This window comes from Dryas octopetala, chromosome 7 (genome assembly GCF_963921425.1).
Source record: "Dryas octopetala chromosome 7, drDryOcto1.1, whole genome shotgun sequence".
NCBI lineage: Eukaryota > Viridiplantae > Streptophyta > Magnoliopsida > Rosales > Rosaceae > Dryas > Dryas octopetala.
The window spans coordinates 10,307,917-10,329,555 of NC_141372.1; the positions used below are offsets into that span (position 1 = coordinate 10,307,917).

At 34.1% G+C, this 21,639-nt stretch overlaps 3 protein-coding genes across 3 annotated transcripts; 1 reads left to right on the forward strand and 2 right to left on the reverse strand.

The window, feature by feature from the left end:
* Positions 1 to 1,925: 1,925 nt before the first annotated feature.
* LOC147279546 (uncharacterized) lies at positions 1,926 to 4,455 on the reverse strand. The gene is made up of 5 exons (XM_086251173.1): positions 4,061 to 4,455; positions 3,845 to 3,910; positions 3,629 to 3,711; positions 3,279 to 3,481; positions 1,926 to 2,195 (listed from the first exon to the last, which is right to left on the reverse strand). Exons 1-5 carry the CDS (start codon positions 4,240 to 4,242, stop codon positions 2,094 to 2,096), a joined length of 636 nt encoding a protein of 211 aa, XP_086107299.1. The 5' UTR covers positions 4,243 to 4,455; the 3' UTR covers positions 1,926 to 2,093.
* Positions 4,456 to 12,972: 8,517 nt separating this feature from the next.
* LOC147279547 (RING-H2 finger protein ATL54-like) lies at positions 12,973 to 14,290 on the forward strand. Its single transcript, XM_086251771.1, has one exon. It carries the CDS (start codon positions 12,988 to 12,990, stop codon positions 14,029 to 14,031), a length of 1,044 nt encoding a protein of 347 aa, XP_086107897.1. The 5' UTR covers positions 12,973 to 12,987; the 3' UTR covers positions 14,032 to 14,290.
* A 4,409-nt stretch (positions 14,291 to 18,699) lies between these two features.
* LOC147279548 (basic helix-loop-helix (bHLH) DNA-binding superfamily protein) lies at positions 18,700 to 20,814 on the reverse strand. The gene is made up of 3 exons (XM_086250618.1): positions 20,077 to 20,814; positions 19,498 to 19,899; positions 18,700 to 18,836 (listed from the first exon to the last, which is right to left on the reverse strand). Exons 1-3 carry the CDS (start codon positions 20,605 to 20,607, stop codon positions 18,744 to 18,746), a joined length of 1,026 nt encoding a protein of 341 aa, XP_086106744.1. The 5' UTR covers positions 20,608 to 20,814; the 3' UTR covers positions 18,700 to 18,743.
* Positions 20,815 to 21,639: the final 825 nt, after the last annotated feature.

A 21,639-nucleotide genomic window follows, 5' to 3' on the forward strand; every position in this document is an offset into this window, starting at 1 on the left:
TCCATCAAAATTTCCTCGAAACCCGAAATTTTATTCCTTGGTCAAGGAGTAAAATTTCGAAATTTTCGGCGAAATTTCGCCGAAAATTTCGTTTTTTAGGGGTATGGAAATTTTAACACCATACCAAATTTATTTCGAAAAATTTCGAAAAATTTCGCCGAAATTTCGCCGAAATTTTCCGAAATCCTCGAAATTTCGGCGAAATTTTCGATGTACAGATCAGAGAGAGAGAGGGAAGGCTGAGACCGGAGGGAAAGAGGCAGAGCCGCCGCCTCCGCCGTCGCCGTCGAAGGAGGGAGAGAAGAGATCCGAGGAGGGAGATCGGGAAGGGGAAGGAGAGGGAGCAGAGGGAAGAGAACGGAGGAGGAGGGAGTGAGGGATCAGGAGAGAGAGAAAGAGAAGATCAGAACTGAAGAAGAAAAGAGAAAAAAAAAAAAGGAAGAGGTGAGGTGAGGTGAGATCAAACTGTTAGTCACGGGCTGCGCAGGGAGGTTGAAGTTGAACTGAAGAAGGAAAGAAGAAGAAGAAGAAAAAGAAAAAGAAAGAGAGAGAGAAGAGAGAGAAGAGAAAGAAGAGAGAGAATGAGTGTGTAGCCTAGGCGTGAATCACGGGGAAGAGAGGAAAAGCTTCCCACTATTCCTTCTATATTATATATTTGTAATTTACTAGTTAATAAAGAGTCAAAGACTGAGTCTCTGAGACAGGCAAAGGAAGAGAGACGTACATGAGGCAAGAATAGAGTCAAAACATTTTAGACAAGAAGCTAGAAATCAATCAAGTGCTTGGCTGCTTGCTATAGCCTATAGCTTGGTCCAACTGACATACCCTCGTGAGGACACAGAGAGATAAATTCACTCTTAATTCAATTTCAAATTGAATAAATAGGGATATATATTTATATTGGTGGACCAAATCAAAGAAAAAAAAGAAGAGAAAAGAAAGGAAAAGGAAAAAAAAAAGAAAAGAAAAGAAAAGGAAATAAAAAAAAAAGGAAAAAAAGGAAAAAAAAAGAAAAAGAAAAAGAAAAAAGAAAAGAAAATGAAAGAAAAAAAAGAAGAGAAAAAAAAAAGGAAAGGAATTTTTTTTTTTTTTTTTTAAGATAGATTGAGATTTGGAGTCTTTAGGCAATTGGAAAAAAAAAAAAAAGTTTGAGATTTTATTTGGAGTTTGATTTGGTCATTTTGGTGTTTCGTTTAGTTGTAAACATAAATTATAAAAAAGAAATTTATCCCCTTATCATGAAGTTTTATTTCCTTAATGTTTGATTTTCCAATTATGATAATTTGTAAAATTGAAATTTTAAGTAAACCGTTATCGCCACTGCTGCCATCGAATTGGTTTTATTTTAACCCAATTCGGCTTAATTTAACTATCGAAGACCATTTCCAAGTCCCTTTGAGTAAGCTTGCTACTTTCCATTGCCACATTGGTGATTTATTCGTGTAATTTTATTATATAATTATTAATTAGTGAAGTATTTTTTTAACGGTATCGTCTCCAGCGCGCATTATATTCATCACATATCACATGAAATCTACTATATTATTTGATTTCTTCAATGTTTTTTTATCAATGTAGTAGATAATATATTAAATAAACATATGGTCAAGTTTCATTCAAAATTTCCATATTTTAATAGCAATTTTCGTCGTTTTTGTCCAATTTTATCGAAATCGAAATTTTAATCGAAATTTCCGCGAAAATTTCCATCGAAATTTCCATCGAAAATTTCCTCGAAACCGAAATTTTACTCCTTGGGTAAAATAACTTTTCAACTCTTTTACAACAAATATAGCTAAAATTTGTCTATCCTTGTTAGAGTTGCTCTAGGGCTTAGGGTTTAAAATTTAGTTATTGAGCTTTGAATTTGCCCAAATTTGAAAATGAAATCATAAGCTCTAAAGTTAAGATTGTACACCTTTAAATAGTAAATCACAACTTATAACTAATAAACAAATTTATACAAGTAGCAAACCCAAATCATATGATATAAATAATAAAAAATGGAGTTATAATAAATCCTAATATTATGATGATTTGGATTACAATAATACAAGTAAATACAAGAATGTTATATCGAGCCACAAGCTGCCTCAGTTTTGTACAGCTTTCTCATTTTTAATATCATCCTTTTTTTTAATTTCCTCCGTGGCCTTGTCAATGATGGAATCCATATCTTTTTCCACGCTCTCAACCTGCAATTTTGTCATGGCAAAAACATCCATCACATATATACTCTAAGGGAATCATTCTATTGTGAATTGAGATTTCAGTATTTTGATATAGTCCAAATCGTTAAATGGATTCTATTTCATGTAATTTTTTTTTCATGTGAGCATGTAATGTGAGAGTATTACTATCATTTCAACCATCATTTAACTTAGTTAAATTAATTATGAGAATCCGAAATGACTGAAGTGCCCTCACATGCCGTGAGGGCCACATGCCAAAAAGTACACGAAAAGTCTTATACTTAAAGTTTTAGACCAAAACTATAAACAAATTAAAGTAAACTTCAACAAGTATGAAAATGACAGAAAAGGATGCGGAAGAAAGTGCAAATTGGTGCAAACTATAGGTATAAAAGATATCTAGCTTTTGGCCTTGATTTTTTGCCCCTCAATAAAACTACTTAAATCAATATTTACTTAATTTTTGTCCCTAATCTTCTTTTTTAATTTTTGAGAGACCGGAAGTCATGGTGTTGCACTCCCAAGAGTGCATATATTCATTATTTTTGTCTCATAAAATATGACATATGACGTAATAGAGAGATAAATATATAAAATACATATAAATAAATTTTGCAGTATTTGAATAAGTTATCGATGCAAATAAAATTAATAATATTTAAATAAAAATAATTCTATTAATTATAGAAATATGCCGGATTTGTGACGGGAGAAATTGGCCGGGACACAAGTATTTCCATTTTCTAATATTCTAATCGATCTTGAGAACCACGAGACAAAGACAGATTTGTTTGATTAACTAAGAGCTTGATGGCATTCCCAAGTACATGTGATCCTAACACACGTTAATAATTCAATATAGATGAAGTAATAATAAGATTAGTAAAAGTCTACAAGATTAGTTAGAAGTTAGAACTAATCTTTTTTTTTTGAAAGTTAGTGCTAATCTAGATCTAAATATTAAATAATATAATTAATGGTATTGGTCGGTCACTTTTAGACGTTGAAAATATTAAACTTTTAGTTAATTAAAACAAGGTATTAGACTATTAGTAGGTAATTAAGCTAGATTATTGACTAAGGTACCTTCTCAATGAGATCATCAGCTAGTGCCGCGTCCTTGGCAGTTTCTTTGGCCAGTTCCTCAACCAACATGGCGGCCTTCTGAAGCTTTCCACCTGCCGGAAGACGATCGCCGATCTCATCTGCCACGTCCTCCACTCCCTCAGCCACCTTCTCTACTATCTCCACCACATCTTCCACTGCCTCCACCGCCGATTCCACTTGCTCTATACATACAATACGCAATTTAATTACAATTAATTAATTGACTAATTTTTTTTAAAGGGTGTCATGCACCTAGAAAATTAAATTGCAAATAATGTTTGACCATAATGATGATGATGTTGCTTTTAATTGATTTCCTACATACGTACCTTTAATCTTTAGAAAAGGCAGCCATTTGTTCTTCCAAAAAGGTAAGATTACGGTGACAAGCATGCTCACAATCCATATTTTCCTGCACAACAGATAATGCCGCAACAATATTCATGCATAGTACTATACAAAATTAAGTAACAAAATTATAATTGTAATTACAAATTAAATCAAATAGATCATCAATAAGGAGATCGATGATGAATTGGACTTACCAACTACCAGAAGAAGGATCGGAAGGAAGGGGAGTTCCTGGTTCAACACTGTTGACAACCATGTTCCTATATATACAATAAATATCAATAATATTAATTAATAAATAATACATATTCATGATCATTCATGATCATCCATGATCTCAGAGCTAGCTAGCTGCAAATGGGTACTACTATTTATGCATGATAAATATGATTTCAGATAACTAGGCTTACATCTTTGCGATCTTGCTTCCATTTTGGAGTAGTTTGAGCTGGCTGGTCTGCAACTTGGAATTTCTGAAAAAATAACATCTATGGTCCCTATGGTTTCTGGTGTGAAGTCTAGAATAACTGGAAGGAGCGATTGTTGCTGCTGAAGTTGTTGTTATTGTTCTAATCGACATGGCCATGGCCATAACTTAATTTGTACCGCAGATACGAATCGAGATCGAGTAGTTTTTCCAGAGACTGAAAAACTGAAAATTAAGGCAAAGCAATTACAAGCTAAGTGTGAAAAAGCTAGTGAACTTAATTGCTTGAAAAAGCAATTAATGTCGTCCCAGAGAATGGTGGGATTGTAGCGGAGATTGATATTCAATTAATGGTTTGGTTGACACGCTATTTTTGTGGATTAGGCGTAAAGTTAATATTATATATATAATAATTATGTATGTATGTATGTATGTATTTCCCAGTTGCAAAGTCAATGGTCATCGTCTATGTATGTATTTCCCAGTTGCAAAGTCAATGATCATCGTCCACCGCGTTCTCTTTTCTCATTCGATCGCTTCACGTTTTATAATATTCCCTGGACTTTTTAACATTTGGTGGAACTTTCCCATTTATGTAATTGTCATGAGGCCGGTGGGTCATAAAATAATAGTCCATATTCGTTGCATTGAACAAAAATAAATTTCAAAGTTCAAACCATCATAATCTCCACTAGTACGTACATTGCTTGTATATGCAGTTTTTAAATTATATATACCTGCACAAATATATATATGTATATTTTTTTTAATTATATACATATAAACATATAATTTTTGTCTCAATTTTCCAAAGAATTAATGACTTTAAGATGTAGAAATCATCCGTTTAAGACTTTAAATTCTGATTTTAATTTTTGAATTTCGGATTCTAGGAGGTGAGAAATTTTATGGTGCGATTGTAACTCTATATATTTGTGTTATTAATTTATATGTTATAATGTGGGTAGACAAAGAATTTATATGTTTAGAGTATATTCTTAATAAATATATACATAAGATAATATAAGTAGATTATTAAAATTTTTTTTGAAAATTATCAAGTAATGCTCGTGAGGGTTTGAGAACTTGTCGATGAAAGCTTGAGAATTAGATTTCTAAATTCTAAAATAAATGGCTAAAAATCTTTAACATGGAACAAATTGTAACTATTTTTTCAAAATTTCTATTATTAAAACAACTTTGCGGTGTTACAATCAAATCCAAAATTACTCTACAAGGGCCAAGAGATTCTTGAAGTCAGACCATTCAATCTAAATGAAATAATAATGATATAGAATTAATGAAGTTAGAGCATTATTGAACACTTGAAATCCAAATTGTTCTGTCTGAGGAGATAAAGAAATAAAGGGAATTTAAGAAAAACAATAGACCAATAAAATAATAATAAAACAAAAATTGGTCTATTGTTTTTCTTAAGAGAACAATCTCTGATAAGGGATTAGGTAGGGGTTAAATGACGTCCAATATATCTCAAAATAAACACGTGCATATTTGTTAATGGTTTATTATCTTTACCTAACCAACTGAGTGGGGGCCCGAGCAGCTACGCTTTCGAAAAAAAGCCTGCATCATCAATGTCCTACGTGCTGTGGCAAAATGCCAAAATCCCATATACTCATCTTTGTGTTTAAGCTCTAGGGACCCTAGTGTTCCTTAATTAAGAATGTTTAAGATTGTTTTGAATGAATCAATTAAGAATGGCACTAAATTTTTCAGTTTAATTTACATTATTAGTTTATTTATTCATAAAATTTATAGAAACATGAGCATTTAATTTAAAATTAATTAGCAAGATGTCAAATTTTATATTCTCAATATGAGCAGGGCCAGCTATTAGGGGGGTGGACCTGTGTGATCGCACAGGCCCCCAAATTGGGAGGGCCCCAAATTATCAGACTCATACATGTACTCCTCTTTTTTAATTCTAATTAAGCCAAAAGCCTAACCCAATGACCCATGCCCCAAATCTGATGCAGTGATGCCCATATTCAATTTTTTTTGTATGGATAATTCATAATATCCACAATCATGAGACAGATTTTCAGATTTGGATGAATCAAACTGTGGGTTTTCTTTCACGTCTCTATCTATTGGTCCTGAGCTAAGTGTCATCCCTTCTGGACTAATTATTCTGTGTTTCTACTAAAGTTCTAATTGCCTTGAACTCTTGAAGATCAAAATTTAAAACCTCTAAATCAGTTGCACGTATTTATTTTCGTTATTAACTTATGAATCTTTTAATTCTTTTGATTTTGGTTTAGGTTTATTTATTTTGGAGTTGTGCAAAATAAATTAAATAATCACTATTTTATCATCTTAATTGCAGTTGAAAAGTGAGAAAGATGAAATCATACAACAAAATGCTATGGTTGTGAAAGATTTGAAGAAATTAAAGCTTAGGTCTCCTTATCTATTTGTTGTTATATAATTTATATTTCTTTGGGTGGATCTTTATTGGAATGGATTTATTTCTTTGATGCCTAATTGGATTTTCATTCTTATAAAAGTAGTTTATCTTGATCTCAAATTGATTTTACATAGAAAAGAAATCTATTGCCTATTGGATCAGTCTGTAGCTTTTGGTGTATAGGTCAATAGACAATTCGGGGTTGGGTGAATGGGTGGGTGGGTTATACTGAAAATGATCTTCTTGAGAAAATTGATTAAGATAGTGTAATGAATGATTTTGCTTCTAGAAAGGCAAGAAGAACAATGTTTAGATGAAATTGTGATGTTCTAGACAGGTAAGAAGAACAATGATTTTGATTATGACAGTGTAATGATATTCTTATTTTGTGATAAATTGTTTATAAGCAATTAATTGATATTTTTGTTCAGTTAACATAACATGGCTTGACCATTTTTTTTTTTATACAATATGTAAGAAAGGGTTTAATTTCTTAATTGGCATAGGGCTTCCTAAAAGTTTGAGACGGCCGTGAATATGAGATACACTTTTAACAATTTTAAATTTTAGAGTCTGGTAATTATTTGATTTAATATTTATGTTGGAAATCTCCAATTCATCTCTGTACGTTTAAGATGAACGAGTATGCATAATTCATGAGATAGTTCTACGAAACAAAAATATTAGGAGTACGAAAAATGTGATATCGCTAGCTTTACCCTTTGCGAAGAGTGCAAATGCTCTTCTTAATTTGTTAAACTCCCCCAGCACTAACCCCGAAGGGTGCTATAATTAGTCAATTAGTCACCATCAGCGTAGTGTTTATATATATGCTGACAACTTGACTATATATATCAATGTATGTAGGTGCAATAATTTTGTACAATACAAAATAATTAATTATAACTTCATTTTATTCATGTTTAATTCACAATCACAACTTTTGTTTTCGGTCAAACACAATCACAACTTGACAAAAATGAAAAGCAACACAAAAGTGTGCACCAGCTGTGAGCTGTCTGACACCGGCAGGGCATCCCACATGGTGGTGGCTACTGGCTACTGGCTACGGAGGCAGTCAGGACCTCAGGTTGGCCCCAATAATTCAAGTGCATGTATAATTATAATTGGTGTCCAAAACATAAACATGGCTCAATAATATCAAATTTTCATGTCAATTAGAATATTTAATTTTTTTAAATATATTTTATAATTTACTTGTCACATAAACTCTTAAAAAAATTTATTTAATTTTTCTTAAAATTTTACAAAACTTGAATTAAATTACAGAAAAATATATATTTCAAAAAAAATTTCATCCCCAATTATCTCTTAAACAAATTTTGCCCCACTTTTAGAATCCTAAAAAGCTACTACATCATTTCTTATTGCATCTACAATTTGGAAATTTTTTGTTAAACCAATTCATAACAACAAAATTGTATATATTGAACCCAATTTAAATGACAAAATTTCTAATGTTTTTATTTGAATGTTGAACCCATCTCACGTACATCAACTTTATCTTCAACCCTTTCACTAAAGTTGACGTAGAGATACCCATCAAAAGAGAAAGAAAATTGATGAAATAATACTATATATTAAGTTAATTAACTAGGGCATAGAAGTGAACAAATGAATATTATGCAGGATATGCAAGGTCAAACTGAAAGTGTGTAGATCTTTGGTTAGTGTTTGGTTATGTGGAGCAAGTTGGATTCTTGGAACAATGGGAAACTAACGTGTATGGCTTGGTCTCATGCATCTTTGACTGAGATATAGGAATTTCAACATCAAAAGATTGAGATAAATATGATCCAGGATATTAATGAGAAGAATAAGGCATTGAATCCTTGAAGAGAAGAAGCAAATGTTGTTGACGTCTATGAGAGAAGATTCAATGTTAGATTGAACATTCAAACAGTCAAAGTTGCAGAGGAACAATTCAATCGTTACTAAATAGTTAGATAAGATAATAAATTGGTAATATAAAATCTTTAGATAAGTGTGAATTTAGTTATTGTATTTGAGATGGGTAAAATGGTATTTCAATGAAAATGATTTTAATATAATATTGCAAATTAATAGTGGTGTATAATACCCAAAAATATAATTAGTGATGTATATAATTAATTGCCACATCAGATTGAGGTATAAGATTTGAGGCACCAAATCATTTTTCTATATAATTTAGGTTCCTTTAATTATAGGCTTATTCGCACCAATGCCCATTGCAAGACTTTTTCTCACTTTGTCACTTGAAACTTAAATCATCTCACTTTGCCACCTAAATTTTACCACATTATTGCAAAAACCTCTATTTCGTCAACTCAATCTAATAATTCATTAAAAGAGCTGACATGACGCCTACGTGGAGAGGTATTTTAGTCTTTTCCTTGTCTTAATTTGAGCATGGCTTAGACTGACACTCATTCAACTGAGCTGACGTGGAAGCTAGTTGGACGAGTGTCAATCTGAGTCATGCCCAAAGACAAAGAAAATACTAAAATACCCATTCACGTAGGCGCCACATTAGCCCTTTTAACGGATTACTGGATGAAGTTGATGAAATAGGGGTTTTTGCCATAATGTTTTGAAGTTCGGATGACAAAGTGAGAGGATTTAAGTTTCAGGTGACAAAGTGATAAAAATCTATCTTACAAAAGGCATTGGTGTGAATAAGCCTATAATTAAAGGAACCTATATATGTTATTTTCTTTTTTGATTTGGGACAGAGGATTTGAACTTCAAAAATTTTCTAACATTGAGAATAGAATTACAATTGGATCAATAGTCTTTCGGTAACCTTCATGTAGTTTGGTATACATTATTGATTTATTCCTAATAGTTTAAGTTTTTCGTTTAGAGCTTTGGTTTCAACTTTCAAGAAACTCTGAATTGGAACGTTCTTGTTCCTATCTCTCATTCATCACACACATCAAATTAACCAAAAAAGAAAAAAAGACCAAGAAGAAGAAAAACATATATGCTCTTCTAGGATCAAAAACTAGCTCAGAGACCTTGTACAATGAGGTCCTTCAATTTGTGAGATGGGCACCCTTTATTGTTTCTTTAGGAACACGTTTTTCTAATCGGGAGTTGTTTCCTTTGAATATATGCATCTTCAGAGAGCTTGTCAGCCACAAACCCACACCTTCGAGTCTTAGCCAACCTATTCCAAGGTTGAATTAAAGATGAAATAGATCTTCAGTAGTCTCCACCTAACCCTTCACCATATGTTATTTTCATGCATTTATAACATTGAAATCATAGCGTTTTCATTAGACAAAGTAATGTTATATGCTAATATGCACCATATTTATTATTTACTAATCGTCATCTTCGATAGAGATAAGATTCACCTGTATAAACAACGGGCCTCATTTTTATGAGATACGGAATGTTCGAGACTTCTATCATTTATGTATGATTTGATTTCTCGTACACTGCCCCTTCTTTCGAATGAGTTTCAAATAGAAAAATCATTTATTGGTCTGTACTGTAACTTGACCTAGTTAAATACGATACAAATAGTTTTATTAGTGGATAAGTAAATATGGTAATTCAAATTAACATTCTAATTAATTATTTGAGAATTCAGAAAGTTTTAAGTGTGAGATTCCTAACATGCATTACTTAATACTTGTTAATACGATACATATATTTTTATCAGTGGATAAGAAAATATTATAATTAAAATTGATATTCTAATTAATTATTTGAGAATTCAGAAAGTTTAAAGTGTTGGATTCCTAACATGCATTGCTTAATACTTGTTTCTAAAACACCCTTGTATCAAATATGTGTTTGCAAATGAGATCTTTGACACAAAAATGAAGTCACATTATAAATCTGTTTTTGCACCTACTTATAGGGAATTAGCTAGGAGGCTAGGTGGGTGTTCAGGGACGTAATACTTGGCTAGTTCGTACTCAAACACCCTTAGTTGATGGAACTAAATAAATTGATATGAGAACTGCTTAGCCAAGCAGATGCAGTTGCTTGTGTAGCAACTACTACTGTGTTATAACAGAGGAGGTTGCTGCAGCTGCAGCTGCTTCACTAAAATTGCAGCAGCTGCTGGCCTTCCAGCACAAAGCGATGTTCTACATAGTCAACAATTACAGTTAGTTAATTCAGTTAGATAGAGGGGCTGAACATTAGTTTGCAATTAGTTTTGTTGTTACAACTAGTTAACCCACAAGAGGTTATGTTAACTGAGATTAGGAGTTGTGTACCATGAAAATTCCAAATCATTGCCTTTCTTCATGCACATTAGTCTTCTTGGTTATGTAGATCTGGGGTACCCTTTCTTGCCCTGAACAATTCACTGAGAATGATAAAGGAGAATTTGCACATCTGAGATCAATCCAAAATATCGGCATGGACAGTTCAACATTAGGCATTGATGACATTGATCAATGCCCACACTGTCACCAAAGATGGGTCAAACATTGTTCAATTGAAGACTAATATGCAACTCTATCACAAAGAGGGATGATTAAATAGACATATATTTTAGAAGAATAAAAAAGGATTGAGATTGCTAGACAACCACCGAACCCCAAAAACTTGAGCTGAATCTAACAGAAATAAGCTTAATTGCCTGCATTTTCAGTTTAGATAGATGTCAGCCAAGTGATCACAGAGATGGAGCTATTGTGGAGGTGCTGTGCATAGTCAAGTAATTACTGATGGTTGAGTCAAATAGAGGAGATGGATTAGAGTTGTAATTAATTAGTTTCTTAGTAACAACTAATTAACCACAGGAGGTTATGTTAACTGAGATCAGGAGTTGTTAACTAGAAGTCATTGTTTGTTTTTAAAGAAGGCACCCCTATATTCAATTTATTCAGTGAAGTAATAGAAATCCAATCAGATTTCATCCTCTTGCATTTCTCTCTACTTTATCACATAAATGCTGTGTATTTTAATTAGACTGCTTCAATGGTATTTGAACTATTTATATTTCTCCAAGGGGGCTAATATGTGATTCGCAGAACCTGAAAAGCACTTGTTACCAGTAATATCAAATGCAGCACAGATTTGAATCATTGAACGGATCTAACATATAACATGTTCTTAAACCATTTGAATCTATCATAACATGTTCTTCTTGCACAAAGGTTTCCAGCATCCTATTTCGTATACCAAAGCACCAACCTTGACATAGCTTGTGAAATCTAAGCAGTAGAGAAATTGAGTTTTTGGATTTACATCTCTTGTGTGTGTTATGTGCTCCTGGAATTCCACCAAGATCAAATGAAGTCTCACGATGGAGTTTTGCTACAAGGGTAAGTGAGGCCCACAAATCCATGGCACAAAGGCTTCTTAGCTTCCAAAAATGGCAGAGAGAAGATGAAGGAGAATGACTCTTCTTTGTGTGTTGTACTTGAGGAAGAAATTGATTGTATGCTATATGTATACATTCTAAGTACAGGGATGCACTACTAACCCAGAACCAAAATCGCCAACAAACAGAGACAAAAAGATATATATATCATGATCTTAGACAGATGCAAGATAATATGCATAGGAATTCCCACCCAAGAAAAGGAAAAGCTAAAAAAGAAAAAGAAAATTCATAGTAATAAGTTAATAACTAATAAGTCATGGAATGAGGTGCAAGAAACCTATCACTTTGGATATCTTTAGAATGTTTTATAATGAAGGTAAACCATATATTGCAGGTACTATGTCCTTTTCATTTGATAGGGACTTGTTACTTTCTTTTTCTTATAATTAAGAGGAATTACCACCTAACCTAACATCATGGGCAGAGAAAAATACTACTTGAGTGTACACTAAAAGTTTTATTAGTAACACTGGACATATGAAACTTCAACATGGAACAGCCAATAATTTCAACAAGGTGATTTCAAAATATAATTAAAGCCAAAAGTATACTTTAGTCTACAGATATCAACTTGCTGAGTTTTACACTACTAAAGAACTTTTGTGTTTTTTTTATTAAAAAAAAAAAAAAAAAAACTTCCTTGTGATACAAATAACTTTTGAGTTTTAAGTCATGCTTTAAGAATACTTGTTTATAATGATTGAAAGGGATTAGAGATGCAACTACTCATATAATCATATTATCAGATAGTACCAAACGACCCTAAATTTGTTGGGCACAAGCCATATACGAAAATGTAGTAAAACAAGTTGCTAACTTACTAGTAATAACAAAGGAATTGGGTATATATGCACATGCACAGCCTTGGAGTTGGAGACATGAACTTTCCCTAGTTGGCACAATGAATACCAAACACAACAAAACCACAACAATACCATCCTCCACTAAACGTTTGAAAGAGATGTGTTTCTAAACCTGGTTGGTTTATTATTGGCTTTCTTCTCTTCTAATTTACACAAAAAAGTGACACTGACACCCCACCTCACTCACTTACCCTCTATCTCTCTCATCTTCTTTTTCAATTCTTTCTCAGCTGTTTGATGAAATTCATCATTCACTCTCTTTAATGGCAGTGAAACACAGGAAACTCTTCCCTGCAGCCACAAACCAAACTGACTGTCCAGACTGCCCATACTGCACATATTACTGTTACCCTTTTGCAGATTTCTATGTACCCCCACCACCACCAATTTCTGCCATTGATAAAAGTGATGAAAGCCCCCACATCTCACCCTATGTGATCCTCTTAGTCTCTTTGCTAGCCAGTTTATTCATTCTTGTTGGCTACTATGTCATTATAGTCAAGTCCTGTACAAGTTTTTGGAGTACTAATAGAAACAATGGTTCCCCTCTCTCCCAAACTAGCAGCACAGATGAAGAGTTTGCTGCTGATCAGAATCAAGTTGACCATCCAATTTGGTACATCTCCACCGTTGGTTTGCAACAATCAGTCATAAACTCGATCACGGTTTGCAAGTACAAGAAGGGTGAAGGGTTGATTGAAGGGACAGAGTGTTCTGTATGTTTGAATGAGTTTCATGAAGATGAGACGCTTAGGTTGTTGCCTAAGTGCAGCCATGCCTTCCACATTCCTTGTATTGATGCTTGGTTGAGGTCTCACACCAATTGCCCCCTATGCCGTGCAAACATAGTGACTGGTAGTAGTCTTAGTGGATCTAACAGTGTGAGGCCTCAAATATTGGGTTCAGTGGACCAAAATGGTATGGACACAAATGGAGAGACCCAGATGGAGAATTCTGAGACTGAAAGTGAAGTGGGTGTGAACCAAGACCCGGATGGAGCAGAGAATGAAGGTGAAGAACACCAAGTTGGTAATGAAATTACATCAAAGGAGGCAATAAATTCAAATGGGGATAGGCCCATTTCAATGGATTCTTCACCGGATGAAACAAAATTAGTCATCAAATTGCAGAATGCTGAGAAAGTATTGCATTCTTCGAGCATGTTTCGAGTGATGCGTCAATCTTCAGTTGTTCAGTGTCTGCATATAAGCCCAGTTTTGATGAAAAGGTCTGTTTCTTGTGGTGGAAGGCTGAGGTTGTTGTCTTTGAGACGAAAGTGGAGCATGATTTCGGTTCTTCCCATGTAAAGACTATGATCATCATGTGTCAGTATTATGTTTGTAATGTAATATAGAGAGTTTTATCATGTATACTCTCAATAAGTTGAGGGTACGTGCTCCAGTTCTGTTTACATTTGCTTTGATGAAATTCTGAGTTGTGGGATGAAATCTGCTTCAGAAGAACTGAAAGTTTTTGTTTGGTGGCAGCAGTTTAAGGTCCTGAAGCAGAGCTAGAATATTAAGTCTTTCATATTGCATAGTTCGAAATGCTGCAAATACAGGACTCAGTTGATGCCTTAAAGGATGAGATAATATTTTCATGTACAAAATATATACATAAGCTGAGGATTCGGATTCAATTGGCATGGGCTTTATTTCCCAAGTATTTTCTAACCCATTGGTTTATCCAAAGTTTCTAATCCTTTCTGTTCAGTAAACATCAAAAATAAAAATAAAATAAAAAAACTGAAGGAAGGTTACTGTATGTCTGTATGTTATAAAAAAAATCAACTAACATATGTTATAAAAGTCACCAACACTTCAAACTATGGTCAGTTTGGTCTGGGATATAGTAATAGTCGCTGGATAAAGACCATGTTTGCAAGAAAACGAGTTTATGGGAGGATACAATTTGGGCAAGTTAGCCCAACTAAACCAAAGTCTATCCAGCCTTTTTTATTTTTCTTTCTCTTTCAATGTGGTAAATTGGTAATAGACTAGCTTGCAACCTAAACCTCATATATAATCCTACTAAGGCAGACGATAATGTTTTATGAAAAGTAACTTGATTAGAGTATTGACGTAATCTTATATCTAAAAAATAAAGAGTCATCAATTGGTATATAAAGAATTAGACCACACATCGAAAAAGTGTCAAATCATCAATATATATAAAGAATTAGACTACATATATGTACTCATACCCGGTTAATACTGTAGGCAGGGTAGAATGTGGGCTTGCGATAATGCATGGTTGAACTCATCCACCGAAATAATTGATCCCAAAATTTGTCATCTGCATGGTGTGTGAGAAATGCACCTGCTCGAAATAGTTGCAAAAGATATTACAGAACAAATGCTGGTTCAGTATACACCACGTGCATGTGGTGCTTGGATGATCACCTAACCTTTATTATCCAATAGAATTAGAGCATCCAACCCAAAACCAATTGGCAATGGGTGGAGAGGCCCAAGACTTATAAGCACATATGCTAAGCCTTAGTTTTCCGATGTGGGACATTGCTCCACATTACTCTCAACACGCCTCCGCACGTGTGGCGATATTTTGAGCCTTACACGTGAACAAATTGTATTGGGTGACGTGGGAGCACGTGTGGCCGTTGGGCCTTACACGCGGATAACCAAGCTCTGATACCATGATAGAATTAGAGCATCCAACCCAAAACCAATTGGCAATGGGTGGAAAGGCCCAAGACTTATAAGCACATATGCTAAGCCTTAGTTTTCCGATGTGGGATATTGTTCCACATTACTCTCAACACCATGTACTTCACATATAATGAAAAAAAAAAAAAAAAAAAGTCCTAGGTGATCATCTGTTCATAGAATGTACCTAAAGCGCGCTGTACATATTGCAAATCACCAGAAAGTAACATACATGTCGAGTCCACTAGCTTCTACCACAAAACTACATGACCTTTATGCTATATACTGATCATCAGGTGAGTTTCTGCAGCGTCATTAATTATTCTAGTTTTTTTTATAGTGGATTCCTAGTAAGTGTAAGTGTGTAACTTGACAGGCCGGAATTGCACTTTCATTATTTCTCCTTTATCATTATGTTTGTAAATTGGTATTGTAACCAATAACTCAAAATCTTAATTTGCGGCATAAATGGTTCAATACAGGAGCGTAGTCAAATTCAAAATTTAGATGGACTGAATTTTCAAAGATGAAGGATTGCGATAATAGTATTAGAAAAGAGAAGTGGGCTTAAGATAAAGACTGGAGTGAGCTAGAGATATAAACAGAAGCGATCAACTGGAGATAAAGGTGGGCCAGATCTTTAGGACTATAAAATACTAGTTAAAATGAAAAAAGAATATCGGGCCATGCATCTGCGCTACAGTTCAGGTAAGCTAACTAGTTGTTTCGCTGGTCCGCCCCTAGTTCAACGGTTAAAAGATGAGCATAAAACGAGCTGTAAACTCAGATGTAAAGGTGTCAAATGGATCGGGATTGATGTCACGAGAATGATACGGCACAACACGATTAAATTAGGCACTGCATGACATGACACAAGTAAATGGGTTGGGTTGGACCCAAGAATTTAGCCAGTCAAATTAACATAGCACGACACAAGCACAAACACAAAATAAGCCCAAATTATATACGACTCGTTTAAGATTGTTTTTTTTTTTTCATTTTTAAGGAACTTTCCAACACAAAAATTCTTATTCAAGCAAAAAATGTTAATATTAAATTATAATAAAGAAGAAATATTATAAGATTTTTTTTTTCACCTAAAAAACAAAAAGAAAAAAAATCTCATGGGCCGGCTTGTTTAAGGCATGGCACAAATAAGGCACAAGTACGAACGGACTGCAGGCCATGCCGGGCTAAGTCTACTATATAAGTTGGCATGAAAGCACAACAAGCCCAACTTAAATGAGCCGAACTGGACCGTTTGACACCTCTACTTAGATGTTACAAGCCGAAACCCTCACGAGGTAGCACAAAGATATCTGAATTAAATGATAAGTGTGGATCATGTGTGTTTCATGTACCTGAATTTGATTTAAGGGTTTGTAGACATTGAAGATGTGGTTGGTGTAGGTTTTTCTTGATACCAAATAAGACCCAAAATCTTTTTTGTTTGTAAAGTTAACTTTTTATCTTTCAATTGGCCCCATTCATTTCTCTTTACACTCATTATGACATGCCAAAAACAGTAACTTTAATTTGAATTGCCATCATTTCATTCACGAAAGTTCTAAGTTCTTGCCCAGAACTTGCAGTTAGCATGTTGAAGAACCCAATAGCTATCGCTTTCTTCCATTGAAAATTTTGTGTGCCTTCAACCTGCTAGTGCATGTTCTCTCTTAACAGTATGACACCAAACTTAGCCAGCTGCATGTTCGGACAAATTAAGCGCATGGTTCATTTCTCTTTATTAATTAACAGAGTTGTTCAATGTCTTTAAATTAGATACATGTAAGGAATTAAAACAAATTCATGTAATAATTAAGGGGATTCTGATAGAAGATAGGCAAGTACTACTTCTTCTGAATTTCTTTCCCAGCTTTTTGTTTGGGGACTTATGTAGCAGATTGTATGCACAATGTATTAAAAAGACATTAAAAGGGTAACATTCAATGCATGTGATAATGTTAGGTAAGTTGGGAATGAAAATAAACAATTAGGAAAAATAGTTAGATTAAACAGTTTGTGCAACAAATAGACGTGGATACAATATGCCAAAACCTATACTAAAATTTAATTAGTTCACCTAGAAATAGACGTATTGGTTCAGGTAAGAATGTGCGTAGACTACCAAAAGAGATTTATTTATGTTTAAGCAAGTTTCAACAATACTGTCGTGATTATTACAGATGTACGTACGAGGTCGAGTGATTTCTTAGTAGTCCTCCCCCAATACTTGTGAATTCAAGAGTATATTATATGATATGTTCAACTAATGTGAGTATTAAAATGTAACTTTTCTCATGCTTTATAGGAGTTTATAAACTCTTTAAACAAAAAATATGATTAGAAAATATAGTCCATGTGGCCTCATCAGTCTCATAACATAAGCTGACTTAATAGGGTTTCTACTTTGGTTGATAATTAGTATGAGACCACATGCTCAGATAGCACATGCATGTTGTACGTACGATTGTAGTACATTCCCATTGTATATGTGCAAATCTCAATTAAAAGGAAATTGCGGTCAGATCCATACATAGTTTAAATATTCGATCGATTGTACAATTGGGACTGGCCCTAACCTAAATAGTACAAATTGGATGTTTTTGTTCCATCCCTAACTCTAAATATTCGTCAGGTCAAAAAACAATGGAAAAAACTCTAAACATTTGTCTCTCAATGAAAAGTACGAATATTCCAACGGGTTATGCAAACCTTAAGGTATTTTTTATGATAGAATTGTACTTTTTAGACTACCATATTATATAAACAAACACATGTTTGTGACTGTTTTTGATAGTACCAAAAAGTAAAAACACTTCAAGATATATGGCAAGGGTAAAGATAAGTGTTTTGGAAATGAGAAATACTTTTAAGTGCTTGAACATGAAGAAGTAAATGATAATCCTTATAACACACTTTTCAAATTTTCAGTTGGATTAGAACCTTTAAATGTGTTGTTTCTCACTTATTTCTCATATTTAATCCCTTATACTAGTCATTCTTGAATGAATTTGATCTTAAAAGTTGGAATTCTAGATTGATAGTTTGGATTGCTGAAAACATTAACTAAGTTAAAATATAGAAAGTATCCACTTAGTATATGTTTCTATCGATAGTTTTAGGCTTATTAGGAAGATGCTGTTAAGGTTGATCATCAATCATGGTTGGTATGTGCCTTGGTGGCTTCACTGTAGAGAATTCGATTAGTCTTTTCCCAATAGGAAGCATACACCATACATTCACATTGTACAGTATAATATTCTTATGAAAAACACAAAAAAGAAAAAAAAGAAAGACAAGATCGAGAACAAACAAAAATGGGAAAATGAGATCCACTCAGAGAAAAGGATTCAACTAAAACCAGCGTCTTGAATTCTGCGCAGCATTTCATTAACAGCCCCTGCAATCTCATCCACCGTATTTAGCATGCACCCTTCTTCAATCTGTCCAAATTCACAACCAAAATTAAATAGAATTAATTAATTTTCAATGAATAAAACCACAATTAGTTGTAGCACTAAATTTGGCAAAACAAACTCATTAAATGTTCATTATATTTTCAAATTTTACAAACATTTTTTTTATATAACAACATTTTTATCGATCATTCACACTATACCCACTCTATGCATACGCAGTGCAAAACAAATGACAAATAATGTGGTGTGACAAATCATAAATATAAGATAGGGTACAAACTGATTGGTTGATAAAGTCTTGTGTCTGTCCTGTAAAAAGGTCTGAGATGAAATGAAATCCAACCTTTATTAAAGTGGAGTGGCGCTATTACCATTTTTCTCTTCATTATTTTATCCTCTTTTGATGAGATTTTCAATCACAATCTTTTCCAAATTGAACTCGAAAAACCAAACATTTAAAAACAATTCATTTGGCTAACCAAGCATAAAGTTGCTATGGCAGTGCTGTAATTAATATATGAGTGCTTAAAGCTGTAGATTCATCACACTTTTTAGTGTCTCTGAAAAGATATTAATTAGGACTAAACATTTTTATGTGATGAGTAATTTTGTCTTAAAATAAAAAATCTATAACAGGAATGCAATCATTAATTGAATAGACTTGGGTGTAAAACTAATTAATTACCTTAACACTAACAGAGTAGAGGACCATTTCATCAACTGTGGTGACATTGAGGTGAAGAACACTGAGCCTAAGACTTTGAAACCCAGCCACCATCTTCAAGAGCTGCCTAGGCCTTTTCTTCGACAGTATCTTAAGGTTGGCATGGCTGTCCACCATGGTCACTTCTATGTCAGCTGCAGCTGCCCACTGGTTCTGATTCTGATGATCATGATTATGAGCCACCGACTCGTTGTGACTCTGAGTTGCACGAGTTGAGAACTGTGGGAAGGTAAAGAACTCAGCCAAGGGTACTTGTTGTTGCTTCTTGGTCCTCTTGTGGCTGCAGCTGTCCATGGACTGCAAGAGCTGCTCCATCTCCTTCACAAAATTAATGGCACCCCCAATAATTGATGCTTGATCACCCTATATAACACAAATATAAACCACATGATTAATTATAATTATCCCCAAATTGTAATATTCTCGTATCAGATAATCTGTAGCATAATAATATTAAGAAGAACAAAAATTTAGATTACACAGTTAGTCAAGGGTCAATCTAATCAATGATTCAGATTCACAGTTTGATAAGAGACTGACCCTTTGAACATAAGATGGTGGCATCAATGAACGGAGGACGGCGAGGTACTCATTCATTTGTTTACGGCGGTTGCGCTCCACTACAATGTGGGTCATCCGCTGGTTCTCAATTTCTTCCTTGTTCTTGCTGCTTCTGGTGCGACGTCGTTTTCGTCTACCTGTTGTTGTTGTTGCTGTGGCTGGTGGCGGCGGTGGCGGTGTTTCCATGGTAGCTGGGAAGTGAGATTGGTCAACTGTGCAGGCCTCTGGTGAGGAATTGTTGGGATATTCCCATGAATCTTTCACATTTTGCAGGAGTGAAGGAGATGATGAGCAGTAGTCCCAATTTTCATGTAGACCTTGTTGATGATGCTGCTGATCTATGTGGTTGTGATCAAGAGTTTCAAGAAAGGCTTTGTCTTCTTGATCTTGTAAGCTAATAAAGTCACAGCCCCAAGAAGCTCCTCCTCCTGCTCCTCCAAAAGAGTAGAAATCTTTGCAACCATAGCTAAATGGGTACTCTTTTGGGTAAACCACAGCTTCTAATGCCATCCCTTTAATTAGTTTCACTCTCTAATCACTTTTTAACTACAACTCTAGCTAGGTTGCTAAAGAGGGTTGATGGGTATGCTATAGTAGTAGTCTCTGAAAGTGTATATATGAGGGGCTTGTTTGTTGTGTGTTTCTGAAGGGAAGGAGGGTTAGAAGCTGCAAAGCTTTTTCCTCTAACAAAAACCCAAATCAAAGAAATTTATTAGGCTTTGATGAGCCCAAAGCACTACTCATACAAAAGACCAAACAAACTAACCCTTTTATAAACGTTACAATAAGAAAGCCTGGTTCCTTTAAAGAGCTTTAACCAAACAAACAAAAAGCTACATTGTGTTGCACGTGAGATTTCATGTAGACCAGTCACTGGATCAGAGACTAGAGATTAGAGAGGAGAGATTCTCTTGGCTCTCACAGAGATAACTATACTATACTATACTAATTCATGTACTAATACATTAGAGTAATTGTCACATGTAATACATTTACTAATTACATTATTCATAACATTTTACTTATAAATTAGATGTACTTAATTAACTTTAATGGCATACACATTCAATAATGTTTTCTCGTGGGGTCAAAATTAATTAAGAAGTGAAGTGGGGAATATAGAGAATATGCATGCAAACTAAATTAGAATTTAGGGCTCTGTCGGGTGTGGGCGAACGACGTCGTTTTAAGCAATTGAAAAATAGCCTCATGCTAGCACACTTCATTGCTCATCCTCTTCGACCTCCTTAAAAATTAACAGCCTCTTTGAGGCATTTCTATAAACACCATTGACCCCTTCAATTTTACGGATTAAATAAAAATTCATGGGTCAATTGAGCTCATTTGCTCCAATATTGTAGATCCGCCTATGCTTAATTTGGTAGATTAGTTGTTTTAGTGCTTTGAAAGTTTATGTGTATTAAGAAATGTTTGTCAGTTAAAAAAAAAAAAAAGGCCAAATGACACTTTTGGTGTTTGTACTTTTGTTAAATTTTCACTTTGGTCCTGTTTTTTTTATTTTGGCAATTTTAGTCATGTATT